Source organism: Microplitis mediator, chromosome 7 (assembly GCF_029852145.1).
Source record: "Microplitis mediator isolate UGA2020A chromosome 7, iyMicMedi2.1, whole genome shotgun sequence".
Taxonomy (NCBI): Eukaryota; Metazoa; Arthropoda; class Insecta; order Hymenoptera; family Braconidae; genus Microplitis; species Microplitis mediator.
The window spans coordinates 24,805,330-24,825,737 of NC_079975.1; the positions used below are offsets into that span (position 1 = coordinate 24,805,330).

General features: G+C 28.0%; 2 protein-coding genes across 4 annotated transcripts in view; one reads left to right on the forward strand and one right to left on the reverse strand.

Moving 5' to 3' along the window:
- Positions 1-454: 454 nt before the first annotated feature.
- Positions 455-10,572, reverse strand: LOC130670858 (thiamin pyrophosphokinase 1). Of its 3 annotated transcripts, none has more exons than XM_057474449.1 (7): positions 10,416-10,572; positions 10,008-10,295; positions 9,021-9,082; positions 8,719-8,884; positions 7,925-8,187; positions 4,499-4,766; positions 455-3,183 (listed from the first exon to the last, which is right to left on the reverse strand). In XM_057474449.1, the coding sequence occupies exons 4-7, from the start codon at positions 8,864-8,866 to the stop codon at positions 3,038-3,040; spliced, it is 825 nt and encodes a 274-aa protein (XP_057330432.1). In that variant the 5' UTR covers positions 8,867-8,884; positions 9,021-9,082; positions 10,008-10,295; positions 10,416-10,572; the 3' UTR covers positions 455-3,037. The 3 variants fall into 3 exon arrangements, with proteins under 3 accessions (XP_057330432.1, XP_057330434.1, XP_057330433.1); XM_057474451.1 differs by having other exon boundaries at positions 9,021-9,080; positions 10,003-10,295; XM_057474450.1 differs by having other exon boundaries at positions 10,008-10,242; positions 10,416-10,566.
- A 5,034-nt stretch (positions 10,573-15,606) lies between these two features.
- Positions 15,607-20,408, forward strand: part of LOC130671121 (acetylcholine receptor subunit alpha-like) — a 230,535-nt gene continuing 225,733 nt past the window's right edge. The window contains exons 1-2 of the mRNA XM_057474836.1: positions 15,607-15,735; positions 15,823-16,247. The gene's annotated coding sequence lies outside the window, so the exon portion shown is untranslated. The remainder of the gene's footprint in view (positions 15,736-15,822; positions 16,248-20,408) is intronic.

Here is a 20,408-nt window from a genome sequence, read left to right on the forward strand (position 1 = left end):
ACAAGATACGCCCTTATGACTATAAAAAATTTTTTATTAAAACCGAAAGCGCGTGAACAAAAAAAATTTTTTTTTTCGTTTTTTCCATAGATTTTAATGTTTTCAACATTTCTACATTGATTGGAGCAAAAAAAATTTTATATACGCCCTTTAGGTTCTGCAGAACCATTAGAGATTTTATAAGAATGACAGAGTTCTATGAGAAGTGCTATATAGTTATGTATGGGGCCTTATACATACAGGTATAAGAATCTATCGGAGTTTTTAAGCAGGGTTAATACAGTTATGAAAGTTCAGATCTTAATCATTTCAAAAACATGGGGGGGGGGGCATCACCTTAGAATGCCCATAAGAATTATGTCTCTAATTAGATTCACAAGATTTTTATTGTGATATTCAAGATCTTATAAAATTTTTTTATTTTTTTTTAATGTCAATAGAAAATATAAAATAATGTAAATTTTTAATAAAAAATGAACAGATTGTTCGCAAAAAATAATTTCATTGTTATATATATTAATCCTCAAATTGTTTATAAATTTTTAATAAATTCAAACAACTTTTAATTACAAATTAATTTTAATTACATCTATGATTATAAATATAAAAGCTTTACACTTTTTTATACTATTTGTACTAAAAAATCGAAATGAAATTGTCATTTTATTGGTTATGTATATAAAATTGTTTTAATGTGTCCTCACTTTTATGAAATTGCTGAGCTACGATTTGAAAAAGATTACTTATGTTTAGCGAATAGAACATAAAATTATCTTGTTGTATATGATACGATTAATGATCATACAATGCAGTGAAAAAAGTTACATGAACTATAATTTGAAAAAAAAATAACTATTTTTTTTCAAGTAATTTGACAATTTTTTTTTTTTTTTTTCATTTAATCATGTTGGGTATTGAATGAAAATTTACGATTAACAGAATGTTAAAGTTTTTTTATAAAGTATTGTACGAATATATAGTATATTTTATTAAAATTTATGAGATATTAACATACGGACACAGTTGGATTACATGACTTTAAATTCTACGGTTTTTAATTACAAACTGTATTTATATTTACAATTTTCCTATGCGATGAATCTGAATAAATTAATTTCAAATTAATTTTGAAATATAAATTTATTAGTTTAAAATTTATCATAAAATACATTTACAAATTAAATCTACTATACACAACCTGAGGTGAATGATCTAAAAGTCGGCTATCTAAGGCTGTAACTAAACTTTAAGTAGTCATACAAGTATTAATATATGAGAAATATACTATTATTTTTATTTGACATTGAGAGAAGAAATAACTTTTCGAAAAAGAATTCATTCTTGATTCAATTCATAGTGATAATTTGATTACTTTCAAAAATTTGCAGCTTAGCTTCTACATAACTAAGAGTCTTTTCCGGCAGCATTCTTCTCTGTGTACGGTCTATTTAAGAAAAAATATCAATATTTGCTCTAAGCTAGTATCCAGCTTGATTGTGAGCTTCCAACTAAACCACTGAATTAGCAAAAATTTAACCTATTATAAAAATCCTTTCAAACCTACAGTTTTCAGAGTAGAAGATTAAATAACAGCTGATATTTTTTGTGTAGATGTATTCTGTTGATATCTGCCGTAATTTCCCTCAAATGCTTCGATTTCGTTATTGTACACGGAGAAATAATTCTTCTTTGGAATGCTATGGTATCATAGTAGTGCCAGACTGTGTTGGCCACCTGTCGGAAATCGAAAGAAACACATGCAGAAATTACTATAGCCATAGTAAAATATCTAATGGTTACAGTAATTTGTGATATAATCGTTGTCGACTTTACTATGGCCATAGTAATTTCTGCATGTGTTCATTTCAATTTCCGACAGGTGGCCAACATGGTCTGGCACTTCTATGACACCGCAGCATTCTAAACAATAATTATTTCTCCGTGTACGGTAATCCAGAGCCGATTGATTTTTTAAAAATCGCTATTTTCAGATAACTATTATTTTTTTCTCGGAACTTCGATTTGCTTCGACTTTTCGGGAAAGTTGCTTTGTTATATCCCTAAAAAGCCCTGAAAATTTCAACTTTGGTAACGAGCTTGGATCCGAGTTATAAATTTTCACACATCCCGAAAATTGCATTGTTTAAAATAATTTTTGCGAATAAGTTTTCATGTATCTAATGAATTATTTGTTCTAGTCTGTTATCAAAATCTGATTAAAATTTTTTACGTTACTGCTGTTGATGCTTATTTAAGTGGTGGATTAAGTAAATATATCGGATTTAAGAGTAAAAAATGTAAGTCGACGGACTCATAACGCGACTCGACTGTATAATAATTATTAAAGATTCTAACCTAACATAAATTTAATCTAATGAATGAACGTTAGAGTACAAAATGGCCGGCTGCCCTGGATCCGATTTACGGTAATTACCGTAATTTAAGGTATTCAGAAAATTCCGGTATTTTACGGCAAATTATGGCATTTTACGGTAAAATACGATATTTTACAGTAAATGTACCGTAGATTTGCAGCAAGAGAACGGTAATTTACCGTAAAATTGTGACAAGCCTGAGGTATTTTACCATAAAGTGAAGTATTGCACTGTAAAAACTATAAAAATAAAAAGCATACGGTGCTCACGGTAAAAATTCCATAAATTACGGTTAATTACCGTAATTTACCGTAACTCGGATCCGCTAGGGTGAGAGCGATAGTGAAAACATTCACGTAAACTTCTCACGGGTACAGTATCAAACAAAAGCAATGTCTCGTTTTAACTACCACCTAACCTACTCTTACCGCGTAATATATATGGCTCATAACTTTTTGACAATATTGTAGCAGGACAACTACCTCAATTAAAAAATAGTTTAACTAAAATTAAAAATAACCATTGAATCAAACCTATGATGTGCTGAATTTTTTTCAAATTTTTAAAAACAAAAATTTAAACGAGTTATAGTAAATTAATATTGTAAACAATTAAAAAATTTTGTTCAAGTGAATAAAATAAAAAAAAATCGGAAATAATATTCAAAGAGAATCATTTTCCAGTTCAACTAAAGATTCAATACCCATTGTCCATATAACATGAGAATCAGTTGTTACTGTGACTTCTGGTGATCCATCATAAGAGTTTGAAGTACTTACTAGGTCTCCAAATGCTAATGTATGTTTATCTAAAAGAAAAAAAAAACATGCGATTAATGTTATTGTAAAAAAAAAAGTTTACTTAACGTATGCACGGTCATCCTGTTTTATCATGTTTGTAAAACGAATCCTATCCAGATAAACACAGTTTCTCCGCCACTAAGTTACGGAGAAACAGTTTCAGTCTTTGTGCCGTCAAGTTGAGGGCAACATTTGGCCACAAATTAGTTTAAACTTTCCTAGAAAGTTACCGTCAATCTGCAGCCGCAATGTGAAGGCAACTTGACACAGAAAGTTTTCCCCTGTCGCTTGCATTAAATTTAAAAACATAAACATTACATGTCAAATTCAAATAATGTATGACAAAAAAATTTAATGTCAAAATTAAAAAAGAAAAACAGTTTCTTAAAGACTAAACAGAAAATTGCCATCAACTGTTGCATACGATTGATCAATATAACGAAGCTAACTAATGACCATTTACTTTCAAATGCTTACCCCTTTTTACGGGGGCCGTTACCTCACGCTAGGTATACACGCGTTTCTAATATCTCCATCTACCCCCCAAACGACACCTTGATTGAAAAACATACTTCTACAATTTTAATTCCTGGAATTTTGGATTCATCTCAGGCAAAGTTAGAGAGACTCCGCTCTATTGAATATCTTTCTTACGTGTACTCTACTATTACCATTAAAGCTAATAAAGCTTTGACGGCAAATATTTAAAAAATTACATCCACTAACATTTTTACGAAATTTTAGTTAGTTATTCTTATGTTATTCTGACAGATTGCCATGTCTACTCAGAACCTAACTACCTTCTACCAATTTCATTAAAAAATCGTTAGCCCTAATAGCTCAGCTCAAAAATTTCTTGATTCCATTACATCATTATTCTAAGTCATCTTTACCCAAACTTTAAAAAAAAAGTAAACAATCCAGTAAGCAGGAAAATGCTTTCTTCTTCTCAGAAATTTGGGTGGAGTTGTCTTGGAATATTGTTGTAATGGAGTAAAGAAATCTTAGAATCAATAAATTTTTGAGTTAAGCTATTAGGGCTAATGATTTTTGAATAAAGTTGGTACGAGGTAGTTAGTTTCTGAGTAGACATGGCAATCTGCCGTTATATTAACTTATAGTGGCCACAAAACATTTTTACGGCAAAATTTTTAATATCTCATGAGCGCAAATTAGCACCGTATTATACTTAACGACCCCGGTGACTTCGATTTGCTGGTGTGATAAATCAGGATTACCAGACATGCGTAAAATAAAGTATAGTGCGTAATAAGTGGAAAATTATTAACTTAAAATAAAAAATAAATTATTATATATTTATACCTAAATTATATTTTAACCCAGTTGTTGAAATATTCTTAACAACAGATCCAATGGGAATGAGGCCTACCCACGACTGAGTTTTTCTGAGAACTTGAGGAATTTTAATAATATGATAACCGGGTTTTAATAACCATGTTAATGAATTACTCGCTACTTGAATTATAGTTTCAACATCTATTAATTCTTTACTTCTGTACAAAGTATTAATGTTACCCATAATGTGATCAAATCTTCCGGCTGTTTCAACGAATACATAAACTGCCTTTAACTGTAAAAAAAAAAAATAATAATAATTTATTGGTGCAAATAGAAACGATATAATTGTTTTATGTGCTAAATGATAATTCAAGTTCAAATATTGTTATCAGTTATAAACACCACTTTCTTTTAGTATCTTTATAATCTTACTATTAAATTAATCGTGGCAATTAATTTTTTATTCGTTCGTTTTGTCAGGGATTTTTATATCACTAACTAACTTTTATGACATAGATTGATAAATTATTCTTTATTTACATAAACTTGTGTTTTAGTACGAAACATATCAAGATACGTAATTATGTTTAAAATCCAATAGTTAACGTCGACATATTCATATATTTTCATTAACCCGTCAGCTCTCCCGTTATGAGCATTTTGCTCACGCACGATTTTAAACATAACTTTTTTTTCCAAATGGAACGAATAGTTGAAATTTTTTCTATCTGTGAATAATTTTATCTATTTTCGGATTCCGCTTTAAAAAAATTTGTTTAGTTGTCATAGAAATTATAAAAATTTTTTTTTGTTCCTCAAAAAATGTGAGCATTTTTCTCATCACGGGCGTAAAGGCGTAAGTAAAAAAATTTTATGTTCGGTTACTCTCGTAACTGCTCGTACACATTCGGCAGTCTGCGGTGTGCGAAGTTATTCGGTTGAATTCGTTAAAGTTTAAATTACGTTTATTAATCGTAAATAAATTACTATTATAATTTATTTATTTTTTATTATTCTTATAATACATAGAGAAATTAATTTATGAAAAATATTTTCTTGCTTAAAATTTGAAAAAATTTGTTTGGTGCCTACGCGTTAAGCGTGAGCAAAACTCTCATCACGGGCGTAAAGTATTGGCAGGGAGCCTAGTATATGGTGGGGACAACTGAAACGATCGCAGCGCTCGCTGTGGATACAATTTCGTTAAATCATGCTCTCTTTGAATATAAACACGTGAAAATTAAGTTTAAAAATAGTTCATAATAGTTATTGTGTCGTTAATGTTTGCCTTTGCTCATCGTTTAAGGTTAAAACAATATTTTATAATTTATTGATTCAAATCCGGTTTGGATAATGATTTTTATCATTGCCTAAAAATTATTTTTTAATCCTTCGTTACTCGCGCTATACGGTGATTCCCTGTACAACACTACTTAAGCTAATAGAGTTGGCGTGAATATGAGTGAGACACTAGAGAAAGCGCTTATAACGGAAGGTTAACAAAACATTATGTTTTTTTAGTTACGATTTACAAGCAAATTATCATGAATTAAAATAAAATTATTTTCTTCAATTTTGTTAAAAAACTCAATTGACTATTCTACTATTTTTTAAACCATTACCATTGTAGTTGTCATATATTATTTGTTTTGATTTTATCGGTTAATCTTATTCTATTCTAAAATAATAGTGTTTATTATTTATTAAAATTTTTTATACTTAATTTTTTTATCGAAATATATTCAATTTAATTTTCTCTATCAAAAATACAATTAAATTTTTTTAATTTATATCATTATAAATTTTTATATTTTGATTTTATAACGAATCTTTATTTTTTACACTGATTTTATATATCTTTTATAATTCTCGAGCATGATTTTTTGTAGCCATCAGATGTCGTTTTCGTCGCGTTCCCTGCCAATACCGAAAAACTGACGGGAGTACAAACAAGTTAAAGTATTGTTTAATTTTATTATTTATTTACTTTAACTTTATCTTTGCACTTTTATTTATAAGTAAATTAAATTCATTTTCATTGTAATTCGTTAGTTGAATAAATGCCAAGAGTTTTCCACACCATTAACTTGATATTAACTTGTTCCGACTCGCTTCAAACAATGAAATTGTAATTTCGAGAAAATGTCATGAAAAATATTATGAGTGACACAGAATCAAACATGAATGCAGAGGCACGGGTGAAGTCAGCTCTTTCCTTCAGCTCATGCAGACTTTACTCTGGCCTATATTTGTATTGTTTCATTCCTCGTGTAAATTTTTCGGAATTTTCTCTGAAAAACTCAGTTCTAAAGTTCTAAAGATTTTTTCGAAGTTCCCGTGTAAAAAAATTTTTATTCATAATGAATTTAAATATAAATTTAATCTCGAAACTCAGATCGTGACACAAATATGACTTTCATAATGAATTCATTTCAACAACGTTAATCACGACAAGATTATGACTCAGTCAAATTTTACTCCAAGTGATCCGATGGTCATTCACTAAATTAATTTTACAATCGAAACTAACCCTGTTTAGAAAATCTCATAGAATCCTATAGACTCTCATACATTCTTATAGAGCTTTTATAAGAATGAATGAGTTCTATGAGAAGTGCTATAGTTAAGCATTGGGCCTTATATATACATACATACATACATACATACATACATACATCTATGAGAATCTATCGGATTTTTTAAGCAGGGAATTTACGTAAATCAAGTACTTGATAGAAAAAGTTTATTGGTAATTTCCGAATTGATAAATTTGACAAAAGGATTAATTCAGTAAAAACTCAGGCAAGTTTCTGTCGAAGTCATCCAAAATCCAATTCAAAGACATATTAAATTAATTTTATAATTGATACTGATTTACTAGACGAAAAGTTGGAGTAAATTCATGATGAAAGTCATATTTGTGTCACGATCTGAGTTTCGTCATGAAATTCAAATCTAAATTTATTATGAACGAAAACTTTTTTTACACGGGTTCTAAAGAGTTTTTTTAAAGTTTTTTTAGAGAAAAGTCCGAAAAATTTCCACCAGGGTATCCCTTGTCACTTAATACACTTTTATTTTTAAGAAAAAAATGTGGGTATTTTCGAAACTAATCTGATTTTAAGCTCGATAATTAACGAAGTTTAAAGGCAATAATATAAAAGTCATCTATTTAAAAATTTTTTTAAAAATAACTCAAAAGTTTCAACTGATTGATCTCATATTTAATTATCTGTAACTTTTAATAATTTAATTTGATTATCATAAAATTTTTCTGGCATTAATTAATCAATTGAAATGATGAAAAAAAATATTTTGTTTGAATGCAAACACTGATATTAAAAAAAAAAATTGTCTGAAATAATTTTCGATATTATGACTCCGTAGTAATTTTGTAAATTATTAAAATAATTAAATTTTATCGAAACTACGAAATAAAAAAATGTATACCTGAATATTTTTGTGTTTACAATTAGTAGATAATTGCATCAATGACTTGGTAAAATCAGTATGATTTTGATCCATGGTGGTGATAACTTCAACCCCAACATTTTTTAGTTTATTTATGTGATCTGGTAAGATACTATCGAAATCACCTGTAATTGAATCGGGTGCATATTCGATACATTTTTTAGAAAATATTTCATCTGCTAAAGTCCCCAGGTATTGTAGCCATTGATTCGTACCACCGTCAACAGTAATTCTAAATTGTGCTAAAAGAATAAAATCGATTGGAAGAGTATTATTTTTATGAGCTTGGCATTAAAATGAAAATAACCAGGAAATAATGCGGAATTTTGAAAAACTTGATGTGAGATAATTTATGAAAAATAAAATGGTCGACAAAAAAGATTAAAAGATATTTCGTGATAAGTTTGATAGTTTCGCGGGAAAAGTCAAATGATTTCAAAATTTATTATAAGTTTGACTTCAAGCTCCAATACCTTTCAAACAGATGAATTTATCAAAAAATGATAAGAGACTTATTTTGTAGAGCGTTCAATTCTCTACAAAATTATTTGATGGACATTACAGTGCAATTTATGGTTCATTAGTTACAAAAATCAGAAGAAAAAAAAATTTTGTTTCCTGTGTTATTCTTATTGTTTAATTCACTTATTTGCAATTTAAAATTTATCTCATGTCTGCTACATTCACAGTCATCTGTCAGACGTCGATATTTTTAGCGACTATTATTAAAATTTTAATTAATAAAACTCTGCGTTGTTTTTTTTTCAACTAACCTTTTTTCCATATAGGCAATACAATATTTTTCTTAAATAAAATTGGTTGGTTTAAGATAATAACTGCATATTTATAATCTAATGAAGGTGTAAATATTTCTGCGGGATCCCATAATGTTTCATTCAATTCCGTTTCGTTTTGCATCATTAGATATCAGTACAAAATCTAAAAAAAAATAATAAATATAAATACATATGAGTGTTGATGTAGTAGACATCAGACAACTCGAAAATTTTAAATAAATAAATTAAAATAATGAAATTTATCTAAATAAAAATTTTCAAATTTTTATTGTACTTACAACTTTATTTCCTTACTAAAAAATTCCCACTTGTCAGTGACATTGACACTCATAGATACACTAGTAACATAAAATAATTATTTTTAAATAATTCGAATAGAATTTTGAAAATATTTATGAGTGAAGTTACCCGACGTCTAATAATTTTACTTTTGTGTAAACGATAAATTATAAAAAAAAAAATATATAAAAAAATTGCACTTGTAGTTTTTGAAATTTTCTACAAGTGAAAATTTTAGGTTTTTTTTTTTATAACCAATTTGTTTAAAAACAAAATTCAAAAATTGTTAATTGTCTGCTAACTTCAGGATTATAAATATTTGTGATACTGAAGTTAGCAGACGTCTAATAATTTTTGGATCTTTTTTTAGACGATAAACCAGAAGAAAAAAAATATTTGAAAAAATTGCACCTGTAGTTTTTTAAATTTTCAACATGTGCATATTTTTAGTTTTTTTTTTCTTCAAATTTAATTGTTCATAAAAAAAATCAAAAAATTTTGAATTGTCTGCTAACTTCAGGATTATAAATATTTATGACAATAAAGTTAGCAGACATTTAACAATATTTGAATTTTTTTAACAAAAAAAAATAAATATTAAAAAAAATATTTTGAAAAATTGCACCTATAGTTTATTAAATTTTCTACATGTGCATATTTTTAGAAATATATTTTTTTTACTATTTATCTGTTAAAAAAAACTTTATTTAAATTTCAAATGTCTGCTAACTTTACTGTCATTAAATATTTTATGGTACTGAAGTTAGCAGACGTCTAATAATTTTTTGATTTTTTTTTAGACGATAAAACACTAAAAAAAAATATTTGAAAAAAATGCACCTGTAGTTTTTTTTTTCTTCGAATTTAATTGTTCAAAAAAAAATCAAAAAATTTTGAATTGTCTGCTAACTTCAGGATTATAAATATTTTTATATAATAAAAATAAATATAAGAATATTTGTTATTAAAAATTGTCTTTACCTGTCGTTAAATATTTTTTTCCAAATTTGGTGACGTAATATATGACGACGATCTTACGAAATTCATTATAGATGTGGTCTATTTTAAATAATTAAATATCATAAATTAAATGACAGGTGCATTTAAAAATAATTTTCTATTTTACTGGTGTATCAGCACGTGGTCTCCATTACGGTTTGAAAATTTGAACTTGACACTTAACCCGTATCAAGATTTAATTTCGACAAAAGCCACTCTGGTCTAGTAAAAAAATCTATTATTATTTTTGACATATTCAAAACAAAGTCCATAACCTAAAAATTAATTTTTAATTATTAAAAATAATTATAAATTACAAGGAAATAAATTTTATTAAAAATAAACTGACATATTTATCCACAAGTTTTTAAAATAAAATTGTTTTATTTACTTACCATTAATTATAGTAATTATTGTGATAAATTATGATCCTGGTTGCCAGATAATTAAAAATTTTCGTATTTTTTATTTCAAAAATTAATTGTAAAAAAACTAAAAATTCGCGCTTGTAGAAAATTTAAAAATCTTTAGGCGCAATTTTTCAAAATATTTTTTTTTATGTAATTTATTGTTTTTAAAAAAGTCAATAAATTATTTGACGTCGGCTGACTTCAGTATTATGATAAATTTTTTGTAGACGTCAGAATACGAAAATATAATTTTGAAAATCACTGTAAGATGGCGCAGTGTTGTCACAATTTTTTTTTAAGTATTTGAAAACTATTTTGCCGACTATCGAAATGTTCGGCTTTAAGATTTGAACAGAAAACCGTTAAATTTATCCTAGAGCTAAAATGGCAGCAAATAGTTGGGTTGGATGGATGTAAAATTGCGCAGTTGTATAAATTTTCACAAATTAATTAATTTCATATAAATTTCATTTAAAATTTATTTTATTTAAAGATTTTATTGGATAGTAGATAATAAAAAGTATGATTTGAATTTAAAAAAGAATATTTAAGTAAAAAAAACGAGTGTGAATGAAGCAGGCATCAGAGAAATTTAAAACTAGAAATAAATAGAGGAAATAATTAAAAAAATAATATTTAAATTAATTAATATTTAAAATTTATTTCGAGAATTATTTACTCGATTTAGTAATAATTTAAAATTTGTCTGATGTCTGCCACATTCACACTCAAAAAAAATTATGAGCTGCTTACGCAACATGAGTATGGAACCTGGAACTCAGTCTTCGCATGTTTCCAAGTAAGTGATTAAATAATTCAAACGATAAAATTAATTGAAAGAGCAAATAAAGATGAACATAATGGCGGTAAGTTGATCTATCACGAATATTCTAGTTTCATTTAAAGGATATTAAGGTAAATTAAAATGCTAAGTATCTTGAAAGCTTCAGGGTGCAATAAATGTTCTTTTTCTATCAAGATTTACTTCACTTATTTGACTAAAAGTTTATATGATACTGAATTAAGCCGACGTCCAATAGTTTTTTGATTTTTTTTTAAACAATAAATTATTAACATGATCCTGAAGTTAGCAGACAATGAAAAATTTTCGGATTATTTTTTTTCAAAAAATCAATTACAGAACAAAAAAACTAAAAATATGCACATGTATAAAATTAAAAAAACTATGAGTACAATTTTTTTAAATATTTTTTTTTTATAATTTATCGGCTTAAAAATAATCTAAAAATTATTAAACGTATGCTAACTTCAGTATCATATTATTAACAGGGTGGCCACGTACAAGTTCGTGAGATTAGAAAAAAATTCTTTAAAATATCACAAAATTTCTCCCTGTAGGTATTTTATTTTTTTTTGAAAAGAAAAGAAAAATTTTTTATGTCCGCTACTCTCAGAATTGGAAAAACTTGAATTTATATGAATTAAATGAATTCTACTTGACAAATTAGACCATTTAAGTAACACTATAAAACCATTGATACAGAAGCTGTGTATCTTTCTGTAGCATGCGTATTATTACGGCACGTTGTAGTCGATTGAAGATTTAGGGATGACAGCGAATCAGTTTTTATTTAATGGAACTCTCTGATAAAAGTTTGAAGCATACAATCTATAGAAGATTTTCTATAATAAAAATGATATTTTTGTCAGTGTGTAGTTTTTGTTTTTTTGAGGAAGTCACTAAATTGAGTTTGAAAATACTGAAAATTTATAATTGATGAAAACATTATAAAATTAATGAATTAAAACTGTCTTAAGAGCAGTTTACAAATAATTCTATCCAAGTTTTTGTGCTAATTAGAAACTTTTATTACCAGATACATAGTAAAGATCGATGCATTTCTCCCCTGATTTGAAAATACGGTTAATGACGATTAAAAATTTCTAGTCGTCATGAATCGTTTCAAATCCTCGAACAGAATCAGAAATTGCAATATTAATTAACGATTAAAGACGATTCAAAATTTCTAATTGTAATGAATCGTTTTAAATTCTTCTACAGGATCAGAAATTGTAATATTATTTCACGATTGAAGACGATTTATGACGATCGAAACTCTCTAATTATCATGAATCGTTTTTAATCTTCATGTGAGACCAGAAATTGTAATATTATTTCACGATGAAAATCGATTCATGACGATTAAAAATGTCTAATCGTAATGAATCGTTTTTAATCCTCATACAGAATTAGACATCGCAATATTAGTTACCGATTAAAGACAATTCAAAATTTTTAATCGTAATGAATCGTTTTTAATCCTTATACAGAATCAGACATCGCAATTTTATTTTACGATTAAAGACGATTCATGACGATTAAAAATGTCTAATCGTAATGAATCGTTTTTAATCCTCATACAGAATCCCTGATTTAAAAAATCGATTTAAAGGGATTTGCAATTTTAAATACCCATAAGAAGAGAAATTCAAAAATATTCAAGCTATTCAAAAGTATTCAAAAGTATTGAAAAAAATTTTTTTTTGAATCCCTTTAAATCGATTTTTTTAATCAGGGATCAGAAATTACAATTTTATTTTACGATTAAAGACGATTTATGACGATTAAAAATGCCTAATCGTATCGAATCGTTTTTAATTTTCATACAGAATCAGAAATTGCAATTTTATTTTACGATTAAAGACGATTCTTTACGATTAAAAATTTTTAATCATCATGAATCGTTTTTAATCTTCATGCGGGACCAGAAATTCTAATATTATTTTTCGATTAAAGACAATTCATTTTTAATTGTTTTTTATCGTCACGAATCGTATTTTCTAATCAGGGGATCTATAATATGGTGATCCGTAATAATTTAATAACAATTGAAATAACTTTCATAGATTTATATTCAAGAAAATGTTATTTTTATGAAAATGATGTTTTTTTTGGTCTGCGTTTAAAACGTAAAGAGCACTAATTAAGTCTGTATTTCAATAAAAATACAGCAAATTAAAAGAATATAAATCTGTAGAACATGATATTGCACCCCTCAAGCGCGAAAGCGCAGGTGTGCTTTATTTTTTTTTATTGTCAAATTTTATTTTTTATGAAAATCGTTAAATCAGAACTCTCACCGGTATTTGTTGGCACTTCTCTTGATTCCTTAAATTCTGTTGAGTCGAAATACATCTCAGGTGATCTAGTTTTTTTCTTAAGGTAATAGTTGTAGCAGCCAAGTAACGATCATTGAAAAACGCTAAATCACTGCAGTAGTATTATTTTCTGTTCTGTCAAAATTAACTTGGGCAAGATTAACTTTTGACATCAGTCAGTATACGGTATGAGTTATTTATCTGATTCATTTCATTATTTATGAGAAAATTTTACAAAGCTATATTACTTGATACAGTATTAAATTTTTTGTTTTTCAAAGTTAAAGTTAGGTAAAAACAAATTTAATTTAACATCTTACATAGTTTCATTGTAAATGAAGAGAATATTGCAGTCTTTCAAGACATCACGATACGTAGCAAGAAACTTGACTATGCAATATTACACTAGTAGCGTTAAAAGAACTAGGAATTTAATTCTCTCGACTCAACTAAGTTATATATATAGATGATATAGATATAGTGCACTATAATACATGATTACTCTTCAACATCTGGCGTGAAATTATTCAAACATTTTTGTTTCCACAATTTGAGATAATTTTATACCGTGAATGTATTATCTGTGCTTTAACTTTTCTTGTCTCGTAAAAATTGGTTATCAGTCTTGAAAAAAAAATCTGTTGAAATATAGCCTTAAGGCTGAGCCGTACTAAACGAATTTTCGAATTTCACTTTTCTTTTAATTTATTAATCAATTGTTATTACAGAAACTTTTATAGCTTCCGAAAAAATGTGAAAAACAAACTTTTTCGGAAGGTTTTCATCATTCGAGTGACGTAATTATTCAAAACGTAATTAGAAAAGTAAAATTCGAAAATTCGTTTAGTACTGTTGACCCTTGACTTAAAAATCTTAGTGGTCGTTCTTCGCACTTTCGGATTTTCTATTTAAATAACATGGAATAATTATTTTTGGCACTTCTAAATTAAATGCTTTGCAAAAACGGATTTTCGGTATCATGACGATAAAATTGATGGAAAGAAATTACAAAGCTGAAAAATTTGGAAAGAAACGAAAGTGGGAAATTTACTTGGAGGGTTATTCAGAAACCTTACTAAATTCTCTACTGTGTAGAGAATTCATTTTATAAGGACTCTGATGGAAAAGTTGACACACTTTAAAGTGTGTAAAAAGTTACTGCAATGCTTTTAAACGGGAGTTACAAACTTGTTTTTAGCAGTCAACTTCATTTAATGTCTCATGCTTGAACTTTTTTTTGCAAATTAAGATTCCTATAGGGAGACAATTGAGTGTAATAGCATTCTAAATAATTCAGTTATTAGAAGCTATTACTTTTTTTACACACTGACATTAAAAATAAAATAATCGGTTGCTTATATTGAGGTTCGTTAATTTCAAGTGAAAAAAATGCTTTACAATGACGTATTATATAATATATAATACATATTATTTTTTAGTTAATAAACCTACATTTTTAAGAGGCTTAGATTATTAGCATTATATGGTAAGGTATAGGCTATTTGATTACAGATCATGCCCTCCTTTGTTACCCAAATTGTTACTTAATATCATATTGTTCTATATCAGATCAATAATCACCCAATTATCTTGACCATTTTCATACTGAAATATAACCCTGCAATATTTCAGCCTATCATAGAATTGAATTATCAAATTTCTCAAGATATCTAAATTACTACATGGAAAAGAATAAACTGATGATCGAAAAGTTGGCTTTTGGCCCTAATTTCAGGGATGAAAGCACCACATTCCCGTCCTGATTAATGTTTACGTAAAATAATGCTTTAACTTTTATTCTCATGTGTCAAGCTTTTTTGAAGGTACCGAGTAACTTAGCAATGAATTGTTTTAACGGTATATGTTAATTTTATTTATAAATAAAGAAAGGTACTTGAGCACTTTACAGATTTCAAAAAAAAGATATCATGAAAACATTTTTTTAGTTTCTTTTATCGAGCTAGCACAAATATTATTGCCTTCAAATTTATGGAGTATATGTCCAATGCTAAGAATTACCGTGGATCGTCGGCGTGGTGTTGATTTACATAGATATCATAACCTCAAGGTTTTTATCAAAAAGCGATTAAAAGGCTGCAGACCAAAGAAAGCCCAAGTACTGTCATTAACTTGATCGAAAGATTTTTTGGAGGAATTTGATGATTCAGTTTACTTACCACCAAAAGTAAGTAAAATGAAAAGAAAACATAAATATTTGCACTTGCAATTTTATAATTTCAATTCGTATAATTATTCACGTTCTGTACAACAGGTAATTTTTCTTTCGAAGTATACGGTCCTCTAAGAAAGAGTGAATTTTTGTGAAATTAAAGTTCATGATGTTGAAAACACTGGCTCCTAATTGAAGATAATATAAATCATTATCCAAATACATTCATAATCAAAAAAGAATTTTATAACATCGAAAAAAATTTATACTATGGAGACCGGTCGAAAAGGAGAAATGTATGTGTCAGGTCATTGGTAAAAACAAGATAAATCAAGTGCCACAATTATAGCTATCTGATCAGTCAGCGTCGATTTTCAAGCGTCAAACTTTAAATCTTGAAAAACCGCCTTTTGAAAATTATATGATTCTTCATTCCAATGAAAATATAAGTCTTCCATCACCACCTGAGCCTTCGACTTTGGCGACATTATAATATGTGCGTTGGATTTTCATACATTTCTTCCTAGGTGAGTAATACTTTATCCCAAATTTCTTACATTAAATTTCAAAATTTGATTATTATTGTTATTATTATTATTTATTATTTCAAGGCCATGGAGTCGAAACTCCTTGCGGCCTTCCAAAGATACAAAAAATATACATATACAGAAGTATAATATACTGCGTTTAAACTAAACACGTTTACCGAAATTCTTGAAACGTAGGCTGCGACGTACGATTTTCAGGTAACCGATTCCCGGCTCTTATTTTATTTATTTATTATTAATTTTTCGACCCTGGAATCGAGATTCCCTAAGGGCCGCAATATACAAAAGTATTACAAAGTATAGTATAATAATAATAATATTTAAATATAAACATACAAAAATTAAAATAAATTTAGTAAATTAAATGAATTGAATTAATCAATTTTGTAAGATAGATAGTTAGGTAGGTAAGTCGGTAGACTCCAATTATATAATAAAGTATATAAGTACATATTCAACCATTAATCAACAATCCTTCTTTCTGTAGAAAATAACTATAACACTCTGATCTAAATTCTTTATAAGTTGTAATTGACACAATAGATGAAGGCAGATCATTCCATACTCGGATAGCAGACATCAAAAACCGATTCCAGGCTCTTATAGCACTAACTATAAACGATTTGTCATATTTAGCATGGTTAGTATTAAAATAGTAGATCGTATAATTATAAATGAATGACTCTTTGAATTTTACCGAAATTTGGTCACCCATTTTCAATGATTGATTTATCCGGTGATCAAACGGAAGAATGATAGTAATCGAAAAATGGAAAAAACAAAGAAAGTTTTATTTTTCTCTTTACCTTCGATTGGTTTACCATATTGAAACGTAGTGTATATTTACCCTAGCTTGAATAGTTGCAGACAAAGAAATTCAAAGACTAGTGGTTTTTTAAAATGTTGATCTAGTCCTCCTTCCCATCGAATTCTTATACAAATCTAGATAAAATTTTTCAGATATTTTGTTTTTTACATTAGAGTAAAATAAACAAGACAGTGATGTTGATTAGATTCACCGCGAAGCAATCGGTATAACTTAGTAAAATGTAAAAAGAAAATTAGCAAAGTTTTAGAAAAGGTTTTAAGTGTCAGTAGGGGATGAAAGTTTACGTGATAGGTCGTGTTGAGTGGTGCTGATCCGAAAAGATTATTGGCAGGTTGCCAAATCCCCCATAATATTACGCTTCATCCCTTTTGGATTTCCTTTGCATTCATCGCGACCACTCGACCCACAATGTCATCCTCCAAGGTCCAGTCTGGCGTGAATTCGTGCCAGTTTTCCCTCAGGGTCGTTCTCGTTGGCAATATTACACTGTCGTCGAATTAAATTTATTTCCGGGAGTTGATTCTGACAAAAAAAACAAGAAGTTTGAGTCTTAAGTAACGAAACTAATATTAGCTCAGGCTAACTTTTGTCTTCTTAAAATCTAATTTTCTTTTAACATCTTTGATTCTTTTTAAAATACATTTAATAACGTTCTCAATATTTGATTGGAGTAGATCAAATATTTACCATGAAGTTCAATTCCAAAAATAAATTTTTTGAAAATAATGAATGAATTTTTAATCTTGAAGCATCACGATATAAACGACAGTTTATTACTCATCGTGATGAACTTTGTATACTTATTGGTCAGATAAATTCTTAAGGGGGTATTCTAGTCTAGAGGCCCAAATTTCGAGCGTTTTTTTGGCAATTGATATTTTTACCATCCATTTTTTTATCATTTGTTTATTTATAATTGAAGAGTACACAAAATTAATTTAAAAAAAAAAAATTTTCATTGAGTTATGCGTCCTTGAAGTAGAAGGGAGGAAAAAAAAGGCCGTGTCCTCGTCGCCATGATTTCTACCCTCGTGGTCACCTGAAAAATAAAACAATGATGGATTCTTGATTAGTACGAATGTCGCTATCGCATGAACCAACAAAAAATGAAAAAGAAATTTTTTTTTCATAAAATGGCGGCTACTCAAAAATAAAGGTCGATTTTTTCATTAATTTTTAAACTTGGTCGAATTTTTAAAAATATTACAAATTTCAAATTTTCATTTTTTGTTGGTTCATGCGATAGCGACATTCGTACTAATCAAGAATCCATCATTGTTTTAATTTTCAGATGATCACAAGGGTAGAAATAATGGCGACGAGGACACGGTCTTTTTTTTCTCTCCCCTCTACTTCAAGGACGCATAACTCAATGAAAAAATTTTTTTTTTTTTAAATTAATTTTGTGTACTCTTCAAATATAAATAAAACAAATGATAAAAAAATTTGTAGTAAAAACATCAAATGCTTATTTTTTATCAGTTGCCAAAAAAATGCTCGAAATTCGGGCCTCTAGACTAGAATACCCCCTTAAATTGAGTTTATTTATGAGCAGCATCGGTTCATCAAGTTGAATACTTGTAATTTTTAATATCAATTTTCAGCAGGAAAACGGTAGAATTGATTTCGTAATAATTTGATAATTACGTTTGATAATACGTGACAGTTATGCATGGCTTATAGTTTTTTATGTCATATTACTTAATTGTCATCTATCACTAATGATGCGCACATTTGACATCAAACACTTATTTTAATTGCTTATTTTAACTTCTGAAAGAACCAATTTTAGTAATTAGATTCAATGAAGTACAAAAACCTTTTCATGTATTGTTTGATAATTTTACTAAAAAATCAGCGTTTGTGATCTGTACTCTTGGATTTTATTAATTGTTTTAAATTTCATTTCGATCGATTATTTGGAAAATAAATACTCAGATTCGGTGAATTTACTTCTCTGCACATTATAATGTTAATTTAAATACTCTTGGATATTCTCTGGAAACTGTATTTGAACGACAATCAACGTGATTTTAGTGAAACCATCCAGTAAAACGAGATTAATGGACGTCGTTAATCTTGGATTTCGTCTTGAGACAGGATGCAGAAAGTGCCTTGATTGTTCCTTTTACGGGTTTAGATCCTTGTATCTTAGCCCTGAGAAGTTTACTTCGTGAATAAACTTCTTAGACAAATAGTGATTATTATTTTTTCTTTATACTTCATTTTAATATCTTGAATTCTTACTCTTAGCTATTTTTCATACGTCTATAAAAATCGATACTTTGTTCTTATAGTAATCATATAAAAAGTTGAATTTGCCCAATGAATAATTATTGTGTGAGCAGAAAATAATTGAATTCACTCAAAAAAAAGTTTTTTGTCAAATTTATTTTTTGAATAATTCAGTCTATTTGTCCGATTTATATTACATTTTCTCAATACCTCAGTTCCGGAGAAACCTTATGAATATCACATCTTCAATTTAAATCAAGCAACACACACGTACGCGCGCGTGCGCACATTCACTTACATATATTATGCCTATTTTTAAAGAAATGTTCGGTGTAATTACAGTGAACTCGTAATGGATCGATAAAAATAATTGATAATTGGTATTAAGTTTTTTTAAAAAGTGCTATTCGAAAATTTTTCTTTCTTACGTATTTCTGTTAATTTTGCAAGTCATGCCTAAAACTTTTCACTACTGTTGCATTAGAAGAACTTTTCAAAAAGTTGATTTTTCATGAGAGATTGATTCTAAAAATTTAAATGTGATATTTCCGTTTCTGAGTCTTTTGTATGTTCTCTCTTTCTCCGTCTCAATATAGAGTAGAACTTCTAGGTTCACGAAAAAGGAGTTGAAAAACGTTTTATCTACTGTATTAAATTTCCGTTAGTTTGATAGAATTAGAGCAAGGAAATATTATAAAATTTTAAAAAATTCGTGGGTTGAAAGGTCAATGAATTGTCGTTCTTTTTTTTCAGAATTGATAATAATTCGTAGTCATCAAACTTTTCTCTTTGAGCTTCAATTCAGACTTGTCAGGGAACCGGAACAGTTACGAACTTGGTCAAAGTTTTCTTACTTGCGTTCCGTAATCTTTTCTTTTTTTTTTTTTTTTTTTCTTATCACAAACTCCAATTTATCATTCTACTAGTGAAGTGAACGTCTCAAAAAGTTTCTTAGAGTATATATAGCATACTTGGATTGTACGAAAAGGTCGGCTCCGCCGTAGGGAGTGGAAAACTTAATCACAAGTGATCGTCCAGACGAGTGTGAGGTTTAAGGTTGTTGGAGGTTTAAGAGG

Bases quoted from the DNA above. Each gene is read 5' to 3' on its own strand.
- LOC130670858 (XM_057474449.1), bottom strand. From the start codon at position 8,866: ATGATGCAAAACGAAACGGAATTGAATGAAACATTATGGGATCCCGCA. The intron at 4,767-7,924 runs GTATACATTTTT...TTTTTTTTACAG, and splicing joins GTAAACACAAAAATATTCAG to TTAAAGGCAGTTTATGTATT. The intron at 3,184-4,498 runs GTATAAATATAT...TTTTTCTTTTAG, and splicing joins TGGGTTAAAATATAATTTAG to ATAAACATACATTAGCATTT.